Source organism: Pseudophryne corroboree, chromosome 3 (assembly GCF_028390025.1).
Source record: "Pseudophryne corroboree isolate aPseCor3 chromosome 3, aPseCor3.hap2, whole genome shotgun sequence".
In the NCBI taxonomy this organism is placed as follows: Eukaryota; Metazoa; Chordata; class Amphibia; order Anura; family Myobatrachidae; genus Pseudophryne; species Pseudophryne corroboree.
Window position 1 is genome coordinate 486,595,567 of NC_086446.1, and position 25,148 is coordinate 486,620,714.

The 25,148-nt window shown below is 45.0% G+C and overlaps 1 protein-coding gene across 1 annotated transcript in view; it reads right to left on the bottom strand.

Moving 5' to 3' along the window:
• Positions 1-2,785: 2,785 nt before the first annotated feature.
• Positions 2,786-25,148, bottom strand: part of C3H17orf75 (chromosome 3 C17orf75 homolog) — a 52,736-nt gene continuing 30,373 nt past the window's right edge. Inside the window, exons 7-10 of the mRNA XM_063960900.1 lie at positions 24,782-24,846; positions 10,168-10,304; positions 8,141-8,244; positions 2,786-6,018 (exon numbers count right to left, since the gene is read on the bottom strand). Coding sequence (XP_063816970.1) covers positions 5,797-6,018; positions 8,141-8,244; positions 10,168-10,304; positions 24,782-24,846 — 528 coding nt within the window. The 3' untranslated portion in view covers positions 2,786-5,796. The remainder of the gene's footprint in view (positions 6,019-8,140; positions 8,245-10,167; positions 10,305-24,781; positions 24,847-25,148) is intronic.

Below are 25,148 nucleotides of genomic sequence, written 5' to 3' on the forward strand. Positions count from 1 at the left end.
CCTTAAAACTGATCACTCTCTTCCATTTAACAACATGGATGTTATGCCATGTTTCACTAGGGGACGTAACCTTCGGGACCTCCTAGTGCGTACAGATATTACTGAATACGATAAAACATTAGGCACACATTTTCTATCAAATAAAAAACATAGATGTTTCCGCTGTGGTTGCACTACATGCAATTTCATGCTAGCGGGTGATTGTTTTTCTCACCCTCACTCTGGCAAGAATTATACCATCAATTACCATCTTACTTGTGAGTCTTCATATGTGATCTACCAAATTTTATGCCCTTGCGGATTGTCTTACATTGGGAAGACACAATGTACATTTAAGGAACGTATGACCATGCATCGTTCCACGATTCGAGCAGCTTTGGCAAGGAAAGGTAAATTGGATCACCCAGTAGCTCGCCATTTTGTAGAACAAAAACATAGTTTAGCATCGCTCCGGTACAGAATGATCGACTTTGTACCTAAACCATGTAGGGGAGGTGATAGGAACCGTCTGCTTCTGCAGAGAGAAGCACAATGGATCCACCGCTTATCAGTTTTGAGTCCTCGTGGTCTCAATGAAAATTTCAGCCTTGCATGCTTCTAATATGTGTTTTCATGCTCTATGATAGGTTTCTATCAGTAACATGATACTGCTACTAATGTTGTCTCTCCAATTGGATTGTCCGATTAGCCGCTGCTATACATGTAATTTTTAGTTTAGATGTTGTTATGGTGATGGTGCACGGCATCGCCCCCTTGGGGGTGACGTCATTTTGAGTGGACGCGAGTCGGGGCTTCCGGCGGGACGCCCGACCACGGCCTCTTCACATGGGTGCAAGTGTACATAAGGTAAGATTGTATCTTTGTTTGTTTAATGTATTCTGAAGATAGTGCTGAATAAAGAGCACTGAAACGTTGTTACCACATGGTTGTTCGCTTCCGTTTTCTGATTGCCGCACTGGTATGTGAATTATGTGAATGTTTCTGTGAAGGCACCGGCGTGATTAATACACTAGTTTTCATGAGTGCCGGACTGATGCTCTACTAATATATATATATATATATATATATATATATATATATATATATATATATATATATATATATATATACATACATACATACATACACAAACATAACTTTTGATGGATTTTTCGTCCAAACGCCACAGAATAAGTCACTCAGAATACAATGTATTTTAAAAAGGTATGACAAGATGACCATCATGTCTTTTAAAATTAACCTGACATCTGTGTGTCAGTTCCCATGTTTTATTAAGGAGATATTTTGTCCATAATTAGCAGTGATCTGGGTCGCTTTTGCATTTATTCGGTTACAGAATGAAGCCCCAAGTCCTCATTATATAACTTGTTCTTGGCTAACCTGTCAATGTAATGATATACTTCGCCAGCACTGCAGCTTATTGGCTAAATGCCGTCCTGAACATGATTTAGATCAGCATCTCACCACACTACTTTTACAGGGTGGCATCAAAGGTTATCACCTGAAGTCAATATTACAGATTGATGGCTTCAACTGTATCATTGGTGCAGCTTGCCAATTTGACAATGAGTCTCTTATCTTGTCCTGTATTACACACCACCGTCTTGGAGAGGCAAAGGACACAGCTATACCTCCACGGAAAGACCTCTGTATGTCACACACCTCTTTCATTAAGTACAACTATTCACTTTTTTTCTAAAATGTAGATTGGTATATTCTTATTTATGGCTTAAATCAATAACAGTAGTGAAGGGACATTACATATGTCATTTTTGTGTTTGAAGATATATCTTACATTGGCAAAGTATGCCTAGGAATGCACTGTCCAACGAAACTGCAACATCAAAACACAAAATAGGTCCCATTAAAACTATAGGATGAGATCTGATCTCTTCCACCTTAGAGTTGGTGCATACATCAAATCCTTCTGTTGAGTAGAGACGTCTGCATTTTTTCACCACAGCAAGGATACCCATAGCCAAGATGAAATCTCTTTTTGCACGTCTTGACAAATTTCTATATATGAACTCCAAATTTTGGAAGGGACAGCTACTCCTCATGTAAGATCCTGCATGCCTCTGCTCCTCAGCTATATTGCTCTATAAACCGATGCACTTTGTTGGAAACGGAGGCAAACCTAGGCTCGAAACCTCTCTAAAAAGACTGTTGTGCTGTGCTACGGCTTTCCACAAATTGTGAATGACCACACTAATTATTTTTGCGTAACAGTGTATGAAACCAAGCATAAAAGTTCACATCAGATTAAAATTACCCACAGATCTGAGTACCCGCTGTGTTTACCGTGCAGACAAAGCTCCAGGTTTAACACCTGGAGCTTATAAATTATTCTGCGGTAAACTCTGTGTGTAACACACGGTAACCCATAGATTCTGCAATAAGTGCCAGAACCTGCGGGTTTACCAACATCTTAAGTCCTATTAGTATTTAATTCAGAGTTTTTCTTCGCAGCCAAGCCCCTCTGGGATTTAATGTGTGGTGATGCAGCACATAACTGAATTGTTCAGGGCAGATTAATTCGCTGTAGGTAATTGAGGCCCAGATTTATCAAGACTTGGAGGGTGATAAATTGCACGGTGATAAAGTTCCAGCCAATCAGCTCTTAACGGTCATGTTTCAAACACAGCCTGTAACACGGCAGTTAGGAGCCGATTGGTTGGTAAATTATCATCATGCTATTTATCACTCTACAAGGCTCGATAAATCTGGGCCTGAATCTTTTCCTTAGGATATTGTAAATATTTACATGACATTAGTACAACAACAATTGTCCAACAATGCAGCTTTATTTAGTAAAGAACATAGGAAGGCAGTAATTCATATTATAACATTAATGGAACCTCAAAAAACTTAAACAATGAGGCTGCAATTTACATATTACATCATATGCTAATTTATGTTAATGCAAAGATACAGTGTGTGCACATCCCAGGTTCACAGCTGGCTTGGCGAGACTGGGCACACACGGTACACAAACACATCGGGGCAGCTGTTTTGCTTTCCTGACATATCTGTACGTGGTAATCAGCCATGAAATGTATTCAACGTTCCTTCATTTATCACCAATGCTACTAGTTATTGTAAATGCAGTATTTATAAATACAGAAACAGTTACTGGCGTTTTAAAACTACCCAACTCCAAGCATAAAATAGACCGAGTTATTAACCTCCACATATTACACATAGAATGATACAATGACAAAGACTGTATGGTCACAGTGACCGTCTCCGAGTGGACACACAAAAAATAACGTCTTTCTAATAAAAACGCCTTGAAATGGATTATTCAACTTTTTTAAAGCAAAGTTTGCCATCCAGTGTTATCCGAAATCCAGGAGACATCGTGCAAATTCCAGGGGTACTTCTATAGGGGTTGCTTGGTAAGTAAAGGATTCAAGACACAGAAGCGTCAAGAAACCATGCTCTAATGGGAACTGTTCATATTTCAGTGGAATGTGTTTTGTAGAGCGCCTTGTGCGGAAAAAGATAGATGACCTACTGTAGTAATACGGGTAAATCTGCATTCCTTCCTTCAGCAATAAATAATCTATACATAAACAACAATAATATAAAGTGTCTGCATATTAAAACACCTGAATATACACATTTGAATAACTTGTCAATGACCCTCAGTGAAGGAACGGGAATACCCACAATTAGCTTACACATGGTAGCATAACATTTATTTAGGTGATGCATGGTGTGGGTTTTTTGTTAATAAAAAGTAAACCACGATTACACGTTGCTTAGAGTCTCACCCCAGGTTATGTCAGTGGCTGAAACGGTCAATAACATCCTTCACATACCCTCAACATTGACAGGCAATCCATTATCTGAGATTAATATTATATTGGGGCTACTTAGTGTAAACATCCATTTCTCCATGAGAAGGTATATTAACATTAAACATTTATATTAATTAAAAGTCACTGTCCCAAAGCAGAACATAGGCGATGGAAGAAATAATAATTAAAAAAAGAAAGAAAAAAAAAAGTGTCTTCATGTAGTCTCCATATTACACGTTGCTACACCCCGACGAGCAGACACAAACACTAACATTAAAACTGAAAAAAAAAAGGTAAACATGTTGTACAGGGCCATCTTAATGTACAGACAGGCACACTGGGTGGCTGCCCAGGGACCCACAATTCTATGGGCCTTTGAGCAGGGGTGGCTGGTGGTTACACAATCAAGACGGCGAAGCATGATGCTCTAACTGCCTCCCAGCCAGACAGTGAATGGCTGTCAGCATGCCGACTGGTGGATGGCTGGAGCTAATCACCAATTAGAGTGTTGACAGCCATTCACTGTATGGTAGCACGTAGAAAGACAGCATGGAGCTGAAGGAAGGGCAAGTCGGGATCCCGTCAGTCGAAATGCTGACGCCGGAATCCCGACATTGATTACTATTCCGGAACCAGGATCCCGAATGAAGATTTGAGGCCCGCCAGAGAGATAAGCCACGGGGAGGGGGGAGTTAGGTTTAGCCATCACTGGGGAGGGTTAGGATCAGGCTGCGGGTAAGGAGGGTTAGGGATTAGGGATAACCTCCTTACCACCTTAGCGTGTTGAGTCTGACCTTAAGGATTTCGCTGTCTGTATTTTGACTGCCGGCATCCCAAGCACTGGGATCCTGATACCATCCCGTGTAGGGGCCCTAGTGCATTGCCCAGGGCCTATTATACGGTTAGGACAGCCCTGATGCTGTAGTGTTAGAACACAAATACAAGGTAAACATGCTGGACTGTTAAAACACTTAAAACCTATTCTTAAAATGATACAATCAGTTTAGATACTGGGATGTCCCTAGCAGAACCGAACTGTATTCGTTTCTATGCAACGCTGGGGAAATTAAACCCCTTACCCAGCACTGACTACAGGATACAGCTATGTGGCACAACCTATAAAATACAGTATGTGAAGGTTACTCCTTCTCTGGCTGTAGCCAATGACAATAACAACTATAGTTAAAGCTGGTGTGTTTGAGAACAGCGGGGCTGATTGTATATTTTAGCACAGCTGCATCTTTGTACCCAGCAGCTGTGCTAAAACATAGAAAAGCCTCAGGAGGAGTCTTATGTAAAAAGACGCCCACTGCCGGCTTCTGTGAACCGCTGCTGCATCTGAAGACGTAACATTGGATCAACTGCGTAAACGTCGGACATCTGAGTAATCGAAGGGTTACATGGGATGCCTTGTGAAATCATGTTACCAGGGCCTGTGAAGTATTGCCTACATACAGCTGCAGTTAGTGGTTAGATAGATATTTAATGAGATTAGTTTCTTGGTTGGAAAAAAAAAACCCCAGTACACATTTATATCAAAACCCATATACACCTAACAGAAAGTAACACTATTGGAAGCAGTGAGTGGAGTCTGGCACTATGATCACTTGAACTGACCCTGTGAAGCAGGGCTCTGGAACATAGTTATATGGACTGTGTATGAACGTGAGCTGGTAAAATAACACTAAGGGGTCATTTCAATTAGCTGTAAGTGCGGCTATATGCCAAACAGCTGTGTACACAAATCTGTGAGTCCAGGGTGAGATGGGGCGAGAAGAAGTGCCATTGCACCACACGCCCCTAACTGAAATGACCCAGAGAATCTTCACGCTGCAATCATTCTGTGAAGCTAGATCTAGGGAAGAAGGGAACGTCATACACCAAAACGCCAAAGACATCAGACACAATCATTAAACAGGCCCTGGAGATGTGCAGGAACCATTAATCCATTTTACGCACACAGAACACGTGAAGCACAGACATGACACACAGATCAGGAGTTGTGCATGGAGAAGCCTTCTTCATTGATAAACTCCTCCAGCACTTTAACCACACTGCTGGCCTCTGGCATCTCACCATGCTCCACCTTGACGATCTGCAGAAGAGTATTTCCGTTACCACAGTTCTTCAGGAAGGTGTAACAACGGAACAGTGCATAATGGCTGTTTTCGGCCTGGCGGATCAGTCTCTTCAGGTTGTTCATGTCTTGAATGGCCTGAGGGGTGACAGGACAATACCAACATTGTGAGTATTCAGTAACATTGCAGATACAGAAGAAGGATACTACAGATCTGCAGCTTCCAGAACCTCTTACTCAGATCTATTGCTGATGCAGCTTAAAAAACATTTGAACTGTCTGCATAGTGTCAATAAATACATCTATGTCTTCTCTAGAATCAGATATATATCTGCACACCTCTAATGTAGTATAAAATAGTGTTATGGGACTAATAGATGGGGAAGCGGTTACACTACTGCTAGTCGGGATCCCGGAGGTCGCAATGCTGATGCAGGAATCCCGACTAGCGATGAAATTCAGCCGCCGGAATACCGGCACCACAGGCTATTCCCCATCTGTGGGTGTCCATGACAGTGAGACCGCGAGGTGCTTTCTAGCGATTGCCCCGCTGCTGGCATACTGGTGGCCGGGATCCCGCTGTCAGTATGACTGCCAGGATCCCGGCTGCCGGTATTACATACTGAACTCAATGGATGAAGCAGAATGGTCTGTCTTATTACAGTAATGTGGGTTCAGTTGATCATTCTGTATCACTAAAGCTGGGCATACACTATACAATTATCTGGCAGATAATCTGTGGTTGGAATGAAAATCTGGTGATATATAAGCAAAATGACATTCGACCATTTGCTCCCAAACACTGGAAAATGGATAAAACCTGTCCGTGATGTAACCAATTTGTATGAACGACAGTTTTTGTATATTTTCCAGTGTTTGTGAGCAAATGGTCGATTGTCATTTGCTTATATATTACCAGATTTTCATTCCAACCACAGATTATCTGGCAGATAATTGTATAGTATATGCCAATTTTAAGGGCCCTACACACTGGGTGATTTTAGCGACCAACGATATTATTGATTTATTTTTTTTTGACAAAGATTTTTGCCTACACACTGGCCAATTTGGATGATATGACAGTACATACATGTATATTGTCCAAATTGACCTGCATGTATAAACGAGGATGGATAAACGATGATCGATTGCATACACACTGACCGATATGTACAGTTTATCGTTCATTTTTTAACAATATCGTTCATATCGATCATCATTATCGGCAGGTGTGTAGGGCACCTAAGGCCCATACACACTAGAAGACTTGAAAGAAGTGAAAGATGAACAATTTAGAAGATGAGTGATTTCCCTTTAACTCCCTGACAAACTATATTGAGTGTACACACTGCGCGATTTTACAAACGATCTGAACAACGAATGATCTGCTCTGCTGGGACTGAAGGGATTGAGCTGCATGCAAGGAAGACTGACGACCTGCTTCAAACGAGCACGGCTGCGCGCATCTTTCATCATTTGCTGTGTACACACTAGACGATTTGAGCGGTAGATCATTCACAACCATTGTTATCGCTCAAAACGATGTGGTATACAAACAAACAATCTTAATTTGTCTAGATAGGAACAAAGACAATGAGCCCGATTTGGCAGTAAAGCAAAAAAGAACAAGTAAATGCACCTGGACAAACAATGTTGCACTGCATGGGGTGCAAATTCATTTATTAACAGTTTCTTATATAGCGCTTCAAATTCCATTGCGCTTTACAACTGGAAATAACAATGATATAAAAAAACTGGGTAATAAGTCATAGAGGTAGGAAGGCCCTGCTCACAAGCTTACAATCTATAGCAACATAGGCATGGATACACAAGGATAGAAAATTTATTTTTTATGTTTTTTTACATGCAGGGTAAATACTGGCTGCTTTTGCATGTAGCCCACATATGATGGATAGCTTTATGTTTACACCACGATTATGATACGAGTTTGGACATTCCCCTACCAAATCTAAATCTCTCTGCATAATTTAAATCTGATCAACCTGGTTTTGCCAAGGTGCACAGTTACTTGTTCTTTTTTATTATCTACTCCCAAGTTAGAATAAAGCCCAATAGGAGTAATTATTATATAAGAAGGGTGGGGGTGGTGGGGCTTTTTGTTCACAGACCAATCTGATATAACTGCCATCAAGAATTCCGAAAAGCAAATGAAAAAGTCAGGTCAACACAAGATAGAAGGCTAAACTGCGAATGGGTAAATTCATTCTCCTACATATTATTATTTCTGGTGTAAACCCACCTTCAGCTTGAAATTCTCCAGTTTTTGCCGGAAGAGAAAGGGGTTGCCCCCATCATAACAATTAACGAACACGTGCATCCAGTCCTCACAGAAACGATTACTAACTGAAAAAGAAGAGGTGAGTGGTCTGTGAACCCTTAATGTTCTCCACACATCATCTTATATCTGGATCAACTATTTACAAAAATATAATTCACCTTTCCTTTTTAGATTTACAATCCTAGTAAAAAGTTATTTCCAGATAGTCCTGTGCTTTCGACCTGATCGCACGGCTGCGAAGAAGCGCAGCGTGCGATCGGGTCAGAATGACCCCCAATATGCACATGGGGAAAAAAATACAAACAATGCCTTGCATCTAGAGGATTGGTATATACTGAACTAGTATATTGGACTCTGCCTACCTCTTCCAACTATCTCCCTCTCGCCTCTCTCCCCTTCCTTTAATCTCTCTCATCCTCTTCTTCCCATCACTCTCTCTCCTCTTCCTCCTATCTCTCTGTCCAACTCACATCTTCCTCCAGTAAGGCAGCCAGTGAGAGATGGTCTCCCTACAGCTACTTATATTACACTAGATGGACAGTAGCCTGCTTAGGCTAGGGCCACACATAGCGGCCGGGAGGGGGGTTTTGTGTTCACAAGGATCCTGTTCTGCGGCATGCCGCAGACAGGATCTGGTCAGTGACACACAGGATTTCATAGAACACAGGGCCTAATTCAGACCTGATCGCTGCAGTGTGTTTTCGCACAGCGGGCGATCAGGTCTGAACTGCGCATGCGCCGGCGCTGCAGTGCACCGGCGCATGCCAGAGATGCGATCGGCATCTCTGCCCAGCGATCGCTTCTGCCTGATTGACAAGCAGAGGCGTTCGCTGGGCGGGCCGGCGGCGTTGGCCCGTCGTTTTAGGGGCACGGTCCAGGCAACGCAGGCGTACCCGGAACATGCTGGGGGCGGGCCGCGTCGGCTGCGTGACATCACACACAGCCGCTGCGACCCGGAGAGCGACGGGTAGCTCCCTGCTAGCACACAGGAGCTGCGCGGGTAGGGAGCTACTCTTCAGGCACGAAAGCATTGCCGCCGTGCGATGCTTTTGTACCTGTGCGGCGGGGGAAGAGCCAGACATGCGGGGCGGACTAGCCCTGTGCAGGGCGTCCCCCCGCATATCAGGGTGGCTGATCGTAGCCGTGCAAAATTTTGGTCTGAATTAGCCCCACACACAGCCGCACTGTGTGAATACATACATTGAATGTATGTGTTCACACTGGAATCCCGGCTTCCTGCCCAACCGCATAGGTGCCCATATGCAGTCTCCATCCGGCCAAGCGGGTCCTGCTGAACGGGACCCACTTGGCCGCTATGTGTGGCTCTACACTTATAGAATAGATACACTAAATGTATTTGGAATATTGGCACTAATGGTTTTATTTGTTGTAATAGGCAAGCTTAATGAACACTTATATGTAGTTCATTCTCCTCATTGTAGCAGGAGGGGGAACAGAGCTATCATTATTTATATTAGATTTTTCACGTGCTGCTCCCTTTCTCTGGAATTCTTTACCTCTCCCCCTCAGACTCTCCACAGAACTTCAAACGGGCTCTTAAAACCCACTTCTTTACCAAACCCAGCCAAATCTCATCCTAACCCCCTGTCCCATGCTCGGTCTACCCCATCTGTGTCACCCCTGTGTGTCTGCCCCTCCCCTTTAGAATGCAAGCTCTCACGAGTAGGGCCCTCTTCCTTCATGCGCTTATCCTTTTCTTACGTTAATAGTCCTCAACTGCCCAAATCCCACAGTTTTCGGCCACCTGGTACTTATCTCAGTGTCGTCTATTGATGTAGTTATGCTTAGTTACCCTGTACTTGTCCTATATTGTCTTCAACTGTAACTCACTGTTTTTCTGTTTATGTGCCTATGTACTCTGTAATTTGGAGCTGTGGAACCATTGTGGCACCATATAAAGGATAATAATAATAATTATTATTAACTATCCATTCCCCTAAGCATACTGTCTCTTTCTGTTTACCTACCTGCATTAATAAGTTCTATCTGATTATCCCTGAAATCCACGGTGACTGTTCGATGCTGTCTCTCGGTCATTGCGATGCACAGAGACGTCATAGTACCTTCCTGTACTAGGCCCTGCAGACTGGCTGAGCTCAGGAACCTGCAATGCATATCAGAGTGAATGGGATGAGGACACAGCTACAGAATAGAACAATAACTATCAGAAACCACAACTCTGATATAAGTCACACTTTTATCAAGAGTAACAAGAAGAGGATATCTGCTCACTTTGGCTCTTTTCTGGGACTCACTAAAATAACTTTAATAATACTAAATACAAATAAATACAATTTTAGCAAAAAATATAATTAAAATACAAATCATTAAAATGTTCTATACATTTCAATTGTACAAAATGTATTGTATTTTCTCTTACTGATAATAATGAGTTGCTCTGTAACCTTACGTGCCTAATAAAAACACCTTATTTAAAAAAATAAAAATAAATGTTCTATACAGTTGCATATCAGTCAGTCATCATTAAAAACCATAAACCAAGCACAACTATAAGCTTCAGGGACAAATTCCTTACAATTATGCAAACAACAGCTGATTGTAACAAAAAGGATGGGCTTAGGTGGGTTGGGCACCGCACTGAACTTCTGATTGCGGAGGATTGTATATATATATCTTCGCAAAGACCAACAATATGTGACAATCGATAGACCCCTGCTGGAGGTATCTGTTGTACATGTATGCGTTGGCGGTGCTCCCAGAGTCAGTAGTACAATTTGTAGTTTGAGAATAAAAAAGAAAGACTGTAAATATGAAATATGTTAAAAACTTAGCTTTTATTGAGGTTGGTCATAAAAAAGGATCAGCACAGGCTTTTGTATAAAAACAATCACCTTAGGTAGGGTTGAATGGTGTTGATATTGGGGTTAAAAATACCCTCAAGACACTAATCGTATTTCTTAGTGTGTAATACCAATTCAAATTCGCCTCAGGTGAAAAATATTAAAATCAGGGAGATATATATGATATCTTTATACATCAGGAGTGTTTTAACAGGTGACAAAAGGAAATTTCTCAGTGATAATAATTATTATATATATATATATATATATATATATATATATATACTTCCTCATGAACAAACCGCGGCATTCTGGAGACTTCTTTAAAGATGGTAAAGTGTAAAATTTAATCCATTTCAAACATCAGGTGACCAACGTTTCGGGGCCGTACACGCCCCTTCGTCAAGGTGATATAAGTGTAAAACAAAAAGTGACATACCTTATATAGTGAGGGAAGACCCGCGAACGGGACACACGCCGCGGGAGGGAGTTAGGAACTGCATCCGTCCCTCATCCATCGCGCTGTGCACACAGTCCGCGTCACTGAGCCGCCGCATTCGTCACTTCCTGGAAGCCGGAGTTTACTTGGTAACCTTGGTGACAAGCGCTCCTTAGCAACCAGGACTCGGCTCGGTGTCAGGGCTGCGGTGAAAAAAATGAAAAATAAAAGTAAACTAAGCAGTGCTGTGCCGTTCCAAAGTACAAGGAATTAGTGTGCAGATTAATGCAAGGGACATAACAAGCAATCACAATAGAAAATTATGGTTAGTAGAAACACAGCCGTCTAGCAATCAGAGACATTTGTAGTTTAAAATCCGGACTGTACAGCATTATGTGTACATAGCGCCGTCATGCACCTAGGTGCCCGTCATAGTGGGCACCCCTGTGCACGAAGGGGCATAGTCTCACATGATCTGAATAAGTATTAGCTTAATAAATGCTGTTCCGCCAAGGAACACAAACAACAGCAACAGGCAGATATGTGAGTATGTTCTAGTCCCATATAAAGTCCTTCAAGTACTGACGTTCATACAGGCTCAGTCCTTGGTATTATTGAAAGACGCTCCATTGGACCTTATCATTGAGGCCCTTGGGTTTAATAGTATCCAGGCTGTACATCCATCGTGCCTCCTTTCGTAGCAGTTGCTACGAAAGGAGGCACGATGGATGTACAGCCTGGATACTATTAAACCCAAGGGCCTCAATGATAAGGTCCAATGGAGCGTCTTTCAATAATACCAAGGACTGAGCCTGTATGAACGTCAGTACTTGAAGGACTTTATATGGGACTAGAACATACTCACATATCTGCCTGTTGCTGTTGTTTGTGTTCCTTGGCGGAACAGCATTTATTAAGCTAATACTTATTCAGATCATGTGAGACTATGCCCCTTCGTGCACAGGGGTGCCCACTATGACGGGCACCTAGGTGCATGACGGCGCTATGTACACATAATGCTGTACAGTCCGGATTTTAAACTACAAATGTCTCTGATTGCTAGACGGCTGTGTTTCTACTAACCATAATTTTCTATTGTGATTGCTTGTTATGTCCCTTGCATTAATCTGCACACTAATTCCTTGTACTTTGGAACGGCACAGCACTGCTTAGTTTACTTTTATTTTTCATTTTTTTCACCGCAGCCCTGACACCGAGCCGAGTCCTGGTTGCTAAGGAGCGCTTGTCACCAAGGTTACCAAGTAAACTCCGGCTTCCAGGAAGTGACGAATGCGGCGGCTCAGTGACGCGGACTGTGTGCACAGCGCGATGGATGAGGGACGGATGCAGTTCCTAACTCCCTCCCGCGGCGTGTGTCCCGTACGCGGGTCTTCCCTCACTATATAAGGTATGTCACTTTTTGTTTTACACTTATATCACCTTGACGAAGGGGCGTGTACGGCCCCGAAACGTTGGTCACCTGATGTTTGAAATGGATTAAATTTTACACTTTACCATCTTTAAAGAAGTCTCCAGAGTGCCGCTGTTTGTTCATGAGGAAGTGTGTATGCTGTCAGAGGGCACCGGAGCAATGCTATCCTTTTAAGGGGAGTGCCAGGTCGATAGAATAATATATATATATATATATATATGTATATATATATATATATATATACACACACACACACACACACACACACACACACACACACACACACACACACACACACACACACACACACATCACATACAGTGGGGTTTGAAAGTTTGGGCACCACAGGCAAAAATTCATTTTAATGTGCAAAAAGAAGCCAAGGAAAGATGAAAAAATCTCCAAAAGGCATCAAATTACAGATTAGACATTCTTATAACATGTCAAAAAAAGTTTGATTTTATTTCCATCATTTACACTTTCAAAAGAACAGAAACAAAAAATGGCGTCTGCAAAAGTTTGGGCACCCTGCAGAGTTAATACCCTGTACTGCCCCCTTTGGCAAGTATCACAGCTTGTAAACGCTTTTTGTAGCCAGCCAAGAGTCTTTCAATTCTTGTTTGAGGTATCTTCGCCCATTCTTCCTTACGAAAGTCTTCCAGTTCTTTGAGATTCCTGGGCTGTCTGTGACGCACTGCTCTTTTAAGGTCTATCCATAGATTTTCAATTATGTTGAGGTCAGAAGATTGTGAAGGCCATGGCAAAATCTTCAGTTTATGCCTCTTGATGTAATCCACCGTTAATTTTGAGGTGTGTTTAGATCATTATCCATTTGTAGAAGCCAGCCTCTCTTTAACTTCTGCTTTTTCACAGATGGCATCAAGTTAGCGTCCAAAATTTGCTGGAATCTTATTAAATCAATTTTTCCTTCTACTCGTGAAATGTTCCCTGTGCCACTGGCTGCAATACAACCCCAGAGCATGATTGATCCACCCCCATGCTTAACAGTTGGACAGAGGTTCTTTTCATTAAATTCTGTGCCCTTCCTTCTCCAAACGTACCTTTGCTGATTCCGGCCAAAAAGTTCTATTTTAACCTCATCGGTCCACAGAACTTTATTCCAAAATGCATCAGGCTGGTCTATATGTTCATTTGCAAACTTCAAACTCTGATTTTTGTGGTGAGGACGTAGAAGAGGATTTTTTCTGATGACTCTTCCATGAAGACCATATTTGTACAAGTATCTCTTTATAGTGGAATAGTGTACCACAACTCCAGTGTCTGCCAGATCTTCCCGGAGCGATCGTGCAGTCAAACGTGGATTTTGACTTGCTTTTCTCACAATCCTGCGAGCGGTTCTGTCTGATATTTTTCTTGGTCTTCCAGATCTTGCTTTACCTTCTACTGTTCCTGATGACTGCCATTTCTTAATTACATTCCAAACAGAGGATATTGGCATCTGATAACGCTTTGCTATCTTCTTATAGCCTTCTCCTGCTTTGTGAGCGTCAACTATTCTCAGTTTCAATGTTCTACACAACTGCTTAGAGGAACCCATGGTGCGGATTGTTGGAGCAAGGTCAGATGAGTCTGGGCTTTTAAAACCTTTGAGATTGACATCACCTGGTCTTTCCAGACGATGATTGAGAACAATCCATGACACTGCCAGGTCTCAGCTGTCCAAAGGGGGCAGTACAAGGTATTAACTCTGCAGGGTGCCCAAACTTCTGCAGACGCCATTTTTTGTTTTCTGTTCTCTTGAAAGTGTAAATGATGGAAATAAAATAAAACTTTTTTTTTTTTTTTTTACATGTTATAAGAATGACTAATCTGTAATTTGATGCCTTTTGGAGATTTTTCCATCTTTCCTTGCCTTCTTTTTGCACATTAAAATGAATTTTTGCCTGTGGTGCCCAAACTTTCAATCCCCACTGTACATACATACATACATACATATACTCCTTGATGGTGGCTCCCTTGGTACTTTGAAATGTTGTTCTAGCAGAGTTTTCTTTTACTGGTATCGGGAGATATCTTGAGGTTTAAATTCTTACGAGTGAGATAGAGGTAGAGACAATGTTTTCTCCACCACTTCTGCTTTTTGTTGATAAATGTGCATTAGAGCTACTGCACCTGATATTCCAAGGTAGTCACCTAACCTTGAACTAATCAGGCCTGTCACTGCTTTGCTTCCAAGATCGGACGGATTTGGGCGTAACCAGTGAAGTGTGGTCGTAGTGACATTGGGGATCATTCTGACCTGATCGCTCGCTGCAGTTCATTGCAGCGATCAAGTCAGACCTGCGCATGCGCCGCAGTGCGCCAGCGCATGGCTGACAGCCGACTGCTGTCGTTGCTTAGCGATTGCCTCTGCCTGATTGACAGGCAAAGGTGGTCGCTGGGCGGGAGGGGGCGGCACAGCGGCGTTTGGCCTCGGTTTTGTAGGCGTGGCCGGACTGTGCAGGGGGCGTGCCACAGCGGCTGCGCGACGTTACACGCAGCCGCTGCGAGCCGGGCAGCGACGAGTAGCTCACGGCCAGCACGTAAAATCTGCGCTGGCCGCGAGATACTCCTGAAGTACAAAAGCATCGCCGCTGTGCGATGCTTTTGTACTTCAGCACGGGGCAGTGACTGACATGCGGGGCGGGCTAGCCCTGCGCTGGGCGTCCACCCGCATGTCTGTGTGACTGATCATAGCTGTGCTAAATTTGGCACAGCTACGATCAACTCGGAATGACCCCCATTGTCCAAACAAATGAGAGAGTGTGTGGTTATGGCATGTGTATCAAAAAGGAATAATTAGGGGTAAGAATGGTTCCAGTTTTGTTGTTACTTAAGGTCACAGATGAATCAATTAGTAAGGTACATGAATTGGTTTGTCAATTAAATGACTTAATTGAACAGTCTCACCAGACTCCACAGGGAAAGTGGTATCGATCATTTGTACTAAAAACAGAGCGTCAACAAACAAGCTTCGTGAGTCTCTGCATATGGCGACTAGCAGTTTGCAAAAAAGATTCAATATTTGCTACAGCAAGATTTTATCTCACTAGCAACAATTTTATATTCAAGTGTAATGCTGCATACGTTGTTATGTGTGAACCCTCAATGTATAGCAACAGTGGGGGTAATTCCAAGTTGATCGCAGCAGGATTTTTGTTAGCAATTGGGCAAAACCATGGTGGTCATTCAGAGTTGTTCGCTCTGTAAATTTCTTCGCATCGCAGCGATTTTCCGCTTAGTGCGCATGCGCAATGTCCGCACTGCGACTGCGCCAAGTAAATTTGCTAAGAAGTTAGGTATTTTACTCACGGCATTACGAGGTATTTTCTTCGTTCTGGTGATCGGAGTGTGATTGACAGGAAGTGGGTGTTTCTGGGCGGAAACAGGCCGTTTTATGGGTGTGTGCGGAAAAACGCTACCGTTTCTGGGAAAAACGCGGGAGTGGCTGGAGAAACGGAGGAGTGGCTGGAGAAACGGAGGAGTGTCTGGGCGAACACTGGGTGTGTTTGTGACGTCAAACCAGGAACGACAAGCACTGAACTGATCGCAGATGCCGAGTAAGTCTGGAGCTACTCAGAAACTGCTAAGAGGTGTGTAATCGCAATTTTGAGAATCTTTCGTTCGCAATTTTACTATGCTAAGATTCACTCCCAGTAGGCGGCGGCTTAGCTTGTGCAAAGCTGCTAAAAGCAGCTTGCGAGCGAACAACTCGGAATGACCACCCATGTGCACTGCAGGGGAGGCAGATATAACATGTGCAGAGAGAGTTAGATGTGGGTGGGGTGTGTTCAATCTGCAATCTAATTTGCAGTGTAAAAATAAAGCAGCCAGTATTTACCCTGCACAGAAATAAAATAACCCACCCAAATCTAACTCTTTCTGCACATGTTATATCTGTCTCCCCTGCAGTGCACATGGTTTTGCCCAATTGCTGACCACTACTTTTCTCTCTTATGAGTAGTACAGTATGCAGTGCAGGCAGAGACACAGGAGTATCAGTTTTCATGAACTATCGATGGAGCTTCCCAGCCAGAGGAGAGATAGGAAGGTGGATAGAGCTGTAAGTGACACAGGGTGGAATCCCTGTGTCACTTACAGCTCTCTCCACACCTGTTGTCTGAATCCTGTGTAACTTGTTATCTAATGAAGAGAGCGAGAGCGAAAGAGAGCGAGAGAGAGCGCGAGCGAAAGAGAGCGAGAGCGACACACAAACACATAGTCCTCCTGAGTCCTGCCCCAGTGTGTAAGTAGTACAGAGGCTGCTGCTATTTTTACATGTGACAAGATAAATTATAGCTTTATTTTTTCTATGTGTATTTTAAGGTTGTTTAATTTGTCTTTGTTCCACTACAAGAACATTTTATAAAATAAATAGTTGTCTTTCAATTAGGTGCTTAGTTTAAATCTAATATACACCATTTGGCTACATTTAATATAAACAATCCATACATCCCAACATGACCCATTCCAGGAGGGACAAAATGCTCTCTACCTGGACTTACTCTTAAGTCATGATTGCAATCACCTGTGTTGAACACACCTCTTATCAATTAAATAGTTCAACACAGGTGACTACAATCATTTATTAAGAGGGAAGTCCATGTAAAGAGCATCTTGTCCCTCCTGGAATGGGTCACGTTGGGAGGTAAGCACAATCTTATGGCGTCCACACACTGAGCGATTCACAAACAATGCAATATAATTTGCGATTTCGCTTGAACTCCCCCCGGGAGCTCCCTGGCAGCCCCCTACTCACGATTTTGGAAAATAGTGGTTTTTAACGAACGATTTATCATACGATCTCTAAAAGACATTTACAGACATTGGCAGATCTTGACTACAGCAGGTAAGATCAGAGGATACATTATACGAGCTGCGGGGACGCGCATCGGAACGTTATCATTAGAAGAGAACATACGATTTCACTTTTGTGAACGAGAAATCGTTATATTTTATCGTTTTTGTCCAAATTGACAGTAAAATCGCTCAGTGTGGGAACCTTTATATACAGCCCCCCCCCCCCCCCCTTCCACCGGGGTCCCCCTGTCTAAAGTGCCCTGGGCACCCTAAAAGCTTAATCCGGCCCTGGCTACAGGCCAGCAGAAGCAGTGGGCCCTGGAGTAGAGATACAGGCCAGCAGAAGCAGTGGGCCCTGGAGTACAGCTAAGGGCCAGCAGAAACAGTGGGTCCTGGGGTAGAGCTACAGGCCTGCAGAAGCAGTGGGTCCTGGGGTACAGCCACAGGCCAGCAGAATCAGTGGGTCCTGGGGTACAGCCACAGGCCAGCAGAATCAGTGGGCCCTGGGGTACAGCCACAGGCCAGCAGAATCAGTGGGCCCTGGGGTACAGCCACAGGCCAGCACAAGCAGTGGGCCCTGGGGTACAGCCACAGGCCAGCACAAGCAGTGGGCCCTGGGGTACAGCCACAGGCCAGCACAAGCAGTGGGCCCTGGGGTACAGCTATAGGTCAGCACAAGCAGTGGGCCCTGGGGTACAGCTACAGGTCAGCACAAGCAGTGGGTCCTGGGGTACAGCCACAGGTCAGCACAAGCAGTGGGCCCTGGGGTACAGCTACAGGTCAGCACAAGCAGTGGGCCCTGGGGTACAGCCACAGGTCAGCACAAGCAGTGGGCCCTGGGGTACAGCCACAGGCCAGCACAAGCAGTGGGCCCTGGGGTACAGCCACAGGCCAGCACAAGCAGTGGGCCCTGGGGTACAGCTATAGGTCAGCACAAGCAGTGGGCCCTGGGGTACAGCTACAGGTCAGCACAAGCAGTGGGCCCTGGGGTACAGCCACAGGTCAGCACAAGCAGTGGGCCCTGGGGTACAGCTACAGGTCAGCACAAGCAGTGGGCCCTGGGGTACAGCCACAGGTCAGCACAAGCAGTGGGCCCTGGGGTACAGCCACAGGCCAGCACAAGCAGTGGGCCCTGGGGTACAGCCACATACCAGCACAAGCAGTGGGTCCTGGGGTACAGCCACAGGCCAGCAGAGTCTGGGACTCCGAGACAGGGCAGTGCCAAATGTCAGCAATATCTCAAATGGTAATTTGCTATTTTCGCAAGATGCAGCCAAGAGAAAGTGCTGGGTCTGTATCTCTGGACAGTTACACTGCCGGCTGGTCATCAGATAGATAATTTCCTCTGTCTTTTAAAAACGTCTCCCTGGCAAACAGGCACCTAATGCCAAGAGCTAAATCAATAACTCTCTCTTACAGAGGATGACACATGGTAACATACAATACCAAAAACCTGCAAAGGCACACTTCTAGGGGAATAACATTTGGTGGAGAAGGGTGGAGGGAAAAATAAGATTTTACTCACCGGTAAATCTATTTCTCGTAGTCCGTAGTGGATGCTGGGGACTCCGTAAGGACCATGGGGAATAGACGGGCTCCGCAGGAGACTGGGCACTCTAAAGAAAGATTAGGTACTATATCTGGTGTGCACTGGCTCCTCCCTCTATGCCCCTCCTCCAGACCTCAGTTAAGGAAACTGTGCCCGGACGAGCCGACATTACAAGGAAAGGATTTTGGAATCCAGGGTAAGACTCATACCAGCCACACCAATCACACCGTATAACTTGTGATAACATACCCAGTTAACAGTATGAAAAACAACAGAGCATCAGACAACCCGATGCAACATAACATAACCCTTATTTAAGCAATAACTATATACAAGTATTGCAGAAGAAGTCCGCACTTGGGACGGACGCCCAGCATCCACTACGGACTATGAGAAATAGATTTACCGGTGAGTAAAATCTTATTCTCTCTAACGTCCTAGTGGATGCTGGGTACTCCGTAAGGACCATGGGGATTATACCAAAGCTCCCAAACGGGCGGGAGAGTGCGGATGACTCTGCAGCACCGAATGGGCAAACACAAGGTCCTCCTCAGCCAGGGTATCAAATTTGTAGAATTTTACAAAAGTGTTTGATCCCGACCAAGTAGCAGCTCGGCAAAGCTGTAATGCAGAGACCCCTCGGGCAGCCGCCCAAGAAGAGCCCACTTTCCTTGTGGAATGGAGTTTTACTGATTTTGGATGCGGCAATCCAGCCGCAGAATGAGCCTGCTGAATCGTGTTACAGATCCAGCGAGCAATAGTTTGCTTTGAAGCAGGAGCACCCAGCTTGTTGGATGCATACAGGATAAACAGCGAGTCAGTTTTCCTGACTCCAGCCGTTCTGGCTACATAAATCTTCAAAGCCCTGACTACATCAAGTAACTTGGAATCCTCCAAGTCACGAGTAGCCGCAGGCACCACAATAGGTTGGTTCAAATAAAAAGATGACACCACTTTTGGCAGAAATTGCGGACGAGTCCGTAATTCTGCCCTGTCCATATGGAAAACCAGATAGGGGCTTTTATGTGACAAAGCCGCCAATTCTGACACACGCCTAGCCGAAGCTAAGGCCAATAGCATGACCACCTTCCACGTGAGATATATTTTAACTCCACGGTTTTAAGTGGCCCAACCCAGTGTGATTTCAGGAAACTCAACACCACGTTAAGATCCCAAGGTGCCACTGGTGGCACAAAAGGGGGCTGAATATGCAGCACTCCCTTTACAAACGTCTGAACTTCAGGAAGAGAAGCCAGTTCCTTTTGAAAGAAAATGGATAGGGCTGAAATCTGGACCTTAATGGACCCCAATTTTAAGCCCAAAGTCACTCCCGGCAGTAGGAAGTGAAGGAAACGGCCCAGCTGGAATTCCTCTGTAGGGGCATTCCTGGCCTCACACCAAGCAACATATTTTCGCCATATACGGTGATAATGTTTAGCCGTCACGTCCTTCCTAGCCTTTATTAGCGTAGGAATAACCTCATCCGGAATGCCTTTTTCTGCTAGGATCTGGCGTTCAACCGCCATGCCGTCAAACGCAGCCGCGGTAAGTCTTGGAACAGACAGGGCCCCTGTTGCAACAGATCCTGTCTGAGAGGCAAAGGCCATGGGTCCTCTGTGAGCATTTCTTGCAGTTCCGGATACCAAGTCCTTCTTGGCCAATATGGAACAATGAGTATTGTTCTCACTCCTCTTTTTCTTACGATTCTCAGCACCTTGGGTATGAGAGGAAGAGGAGGAAACACATAAACCGACTGGAACACCCACGGTGTCACTAGTGCATCCACAGCTATCGCCTGAGGGTCTCTTGACCTGGCGCAATACATTTGTAGCTTTTTGTTGAGGCGGGATGCCATCATGTCCACCTATGGCAGTTCCCAACGACTTGTAATCTGTGTGAAGACTTCTTGATGAAGTCCCCACTCTCCCGAGGTGGAGGTCGTGCCTGCTGAGGAAGTCTACTTCCCAGTTGTCCACTCCCGGAATGAACACTGCTGACAGTGCTTTTACGTGATTCTCCGCCCAGCGAAGAATTCTGGTGGCTTCCGCCATCGCCACTATGCTCCTTGTGCCGCCTTGGCGGTTTACATGAGCCACTGCGGTGATGTTGTCTGACTGAATCAGCACCGGTTGGTTGCGAAGCAGAGGCTCCGCTTGACTTAGGGCGTTGTATATGGCCCTTAGTTCCAGGATATTGATGTGCAGACAAGTCTCCTGACTTGACCACAGACCCTGGAAATTTCTTCCCTGTGTGACTGCTCCCCACCCTCGGAGGCTTGCATCCGTTGTCACCAGGACCCAGTCCTGAATGCCGAACCTGCGACCCTCGAGAAGGTGAGCACTCTGCAGCCACCACAGAAGAGACACCCTAGCCCCGGGGGATAGGGTGATCAGCCGCTGCATTTGAAGATGCGATCCGGACCACTTGTCCAACAGATCCCCCTGAAAGATCCTCGCATGGAACCTGCCGAAGGGAATGGCTTCGTATGACGCCACCATCTTTCCCAGGACTCGCATGCATTGATGCACCGAAACCTGTTTTGGTTTTAAGAGGTCTCTGACCAGAGTCACGAGCTCCTGAGCCTTCTCCGCCGGGAGAAAAACCTTCTTCTGGTCTGTGTCCAGAATCATGCCCAGGAAGGGCAGACGCGTCGTAGGAATCAGCTGCGACTTTGGAATATTCAGAATCCAGCCGTGCTGTTGCAACACTTCCCGAGAGTGTGCTACGCTGATCAGCAACTGCTCTCTGGACCTCGCCTTTATGAGGAGATCGTCCAAGTATGGGATAATTGTGACTCCTTGCTTTCGCAGAAGCACCATCATTTCTGCCATTACCTTGGTAAATATTCTCGGTGCCGTGGACAGACCAAACGGCCACGTCTGGAATTGGTAATAACAGTCCTGTACCACAAATCTGAGGTACTCCTGAGGAGGTGGATAAATGGGGACATGCAGGTAAGCATCCTTTATGTCCAGACACACCATAAAATCCCCCTCTTCCAGGCTTGCAATGACTGCTCTCAGCGATTCCATCTTGAACTTGAACCTTTTCAGGTATATGTTCAGGGATTTTAAATTCAATATGGGTCTGACCGAACCGTCCGGTTTCGGTACCACAACATGGTCGAAAATAACCCTTTCCTTGTTGAAGGAGGGGAACCTTGACCACCACCTGCTGAAGATACAATCTGTGAATTGCAGTTAACACTGTTTCCCTCTCGTGGGGGGAAGCCGGCAGGACCGTCGGTGAGGGGGCATCTTCTCAATGTCCAGCTTGCATTCCTGAGACACAATATCTATTGCCCAGGGATCTAACAGGGAGTGAACCCACTTGTGGCTGAACTTACGCAGGCGTGCCCCCACCAGGCCTAGCTCCGCCTGTGGAGCCCCAGCGACATGCGGTGGATTTTAGTAGAGGCCGGGGAGGACTTCTGTTCCTGGGACCTAGCTGTGTTGTGCAGCTTCTTTCCTCTGCCCCCGCCTCTGGCAAGAAAGGACGCACCTCAGACTTTCTTGTTTCTTTGTTATAAAGGCTGCATTTGATAATGTCGTGCTTTCCTAGGCTGTGCAGGAATATAAGGCAAATTATCAGAATTACCAGCTATAGCTGTGGAGACCAGGTCCGAGAACCCTTCTCCACACAATCCTCAGCCTTCCATATGCCTCTTAAGTCGGCATCATCTGTCCATTGCATATTCTACAGGACACGTCAAGCAGACAGCATCTTTAATATATATATATATATATATACATATATATATATATATATATATATCTACATACAAGGGTCTCAATCTCTGCTGATAAGGTACCTGTCCACGCTGCCACAGCGCTATAAACCCATGCCGACACAATCGCCGGTCTGAGTAGTGTACCAGAATGTGCACGCTATCTGCAGGATCCCTGAGAATAGCTGTTACGACAGGGCTACCTTTTGGGCAAACGTGACACCTCTAGGGGAAGATTCCCATCGTATCCTGGCCCTAGTGGGGAAAGGATACTGCCTGAGAATTCTTTGTGGGAAACTGCAGTCTCTGGTCTGGAGATTCCCGCTCTTTTTCATTCTGAGAGGAGGGAAATTTACCTCAGCTTTCTTCCCCTTAAACATGTGTACCCTTGTGTCAGGGACAGATGAGTCATCAGTGATATGCAAATCATCTTTTATTACAATAATCATATATTGAATACTTTTCTGCCATTTTGGCTGTAACTTTGCATTATCGGAGTCGACACTGGAGTCAATCTCCGTGTCGACATCAGTGTTTATTATTTTGGATAGTGAGCCTTGAGAGATACTGAAGGTCTCTGCGACAGAGGGACAGACATGGGTAGATTTCCTGTCTGTTCTCTAATCTTTTGTGCAATAAATTCACCTTAGCACTTACACATATCCAAACAGGTGTCGGCGTTGTCGACGGAGACACCCTCTCACACACATATTAGCTCCATCTCCTCCTTAGGAGAGCCTTTTACCTCAGACATGTCGACACACACGTACCGACACACCACACACACAGGGGATGCTCTATTTGAAGACAGTTCCCCCACAAGGCCCTTTGGAGAGACAGAGAGAGAGAGTATGCCAGCACACACCCCAGCGCTATATGACCCAGGAATCACACAGTAACTTAGTGTTAACCCAGTAGCTGCTGTATATATTGTTTTTACGCCAAATTTATGTGCCCCCCCTCTCTTTTCACCCTCTTCTATCGTGCTTCTGCAGGGGAGAGCCTGGGGAGCTTCCTCTCAGCGGTGCTGTGAAGAGAAAATGGCGCTGGTGAGTGCTGTGGAAGAAGCCCCGCCCCCTCAGCGGAAGGCTTCTGTCCCGCGATTTTGTGTACAATAATGGCGGGGGCTCATGCATATATACAGTGCCCAGCTGTATATATGCCCTATTTTGCCAGGGGGTACTCAATTGTTGCCCAGGGCGCCCCCCCCCCCTGCGCCCTGCACCCTACAGTGACCGGAGTGTGTGGGTGTAATGTGGGAGCAATGGCGCACAGCTGCAGTGCTGTGCGCTACCTCATATGAAGACAGGAGTCTTCTGCCGCCGATTTTGACGTCTTCTTGCTTCACCCGCCGGCTTCTGTCTTCTGGCTCTGCGAGGGGGATGGCGGCGCGGCTCCGGGAACGGACGACCAAGGTTAAGTTCCTGTGTTCGATCCCTCTGGAGCTAATGGTGTCCAGTAGCCTAAGAAGCGCAACCTAGCCGCAGTTAGTAGGTTTGCTTCTCTCCCCTCAGTCCCACGTAGCAGAGAGTCTGTTGCCAGCAGAATCTCTCTGAAAATAAAAAACCTAACTAAAATACTTTATTAGCAAGCTCAGGAGAGCTCACTAAAATGCACCAGCTCCGTCCAGGCACAGATTCTAACTGAGATCTGGAGGAGGGGCATAGAGAGAGGAGCCAGTGCACACCAGTAGTCCTAATTCTTTCTTAGAGTGCCCAGTCTCCTGCGGAGCCCGTCTATTCCCCATGGTCCTTACGGAGTCCCCAGCATCCACTAGGACGTTAGAGAAAATTACTATCACCATATCCTCTATGTGACATGACAAGTGTTTACCTGTTGATATCATTCAGAGTTCTCTCATCAGAATTTATGATTTCGACAGTACTGTAACTCAGCGCCTGCATATAGAGAGCAAGTTGTAAGTGTATAATATGCACACATTCAGCTGTACTAAAAGTCAACTAAATATTGAAGTTCACTTATACTTTATATATTATGGGCAACAGTTTTCTGCACTTATATCTGTGCTGTACTTCCTATAGATTTACTGACAGGAAGTCTGCAGTTCACACAAATTATTGCTATGCTTTGAACAAACCCTTATCCCAAATCTAATCTCATTTAACTTTTGTATGTATCCGTTAAAAACAGATATCTAATATAATAAAGCATCTCTGTAGGGTTTAGTGACCACTTTACA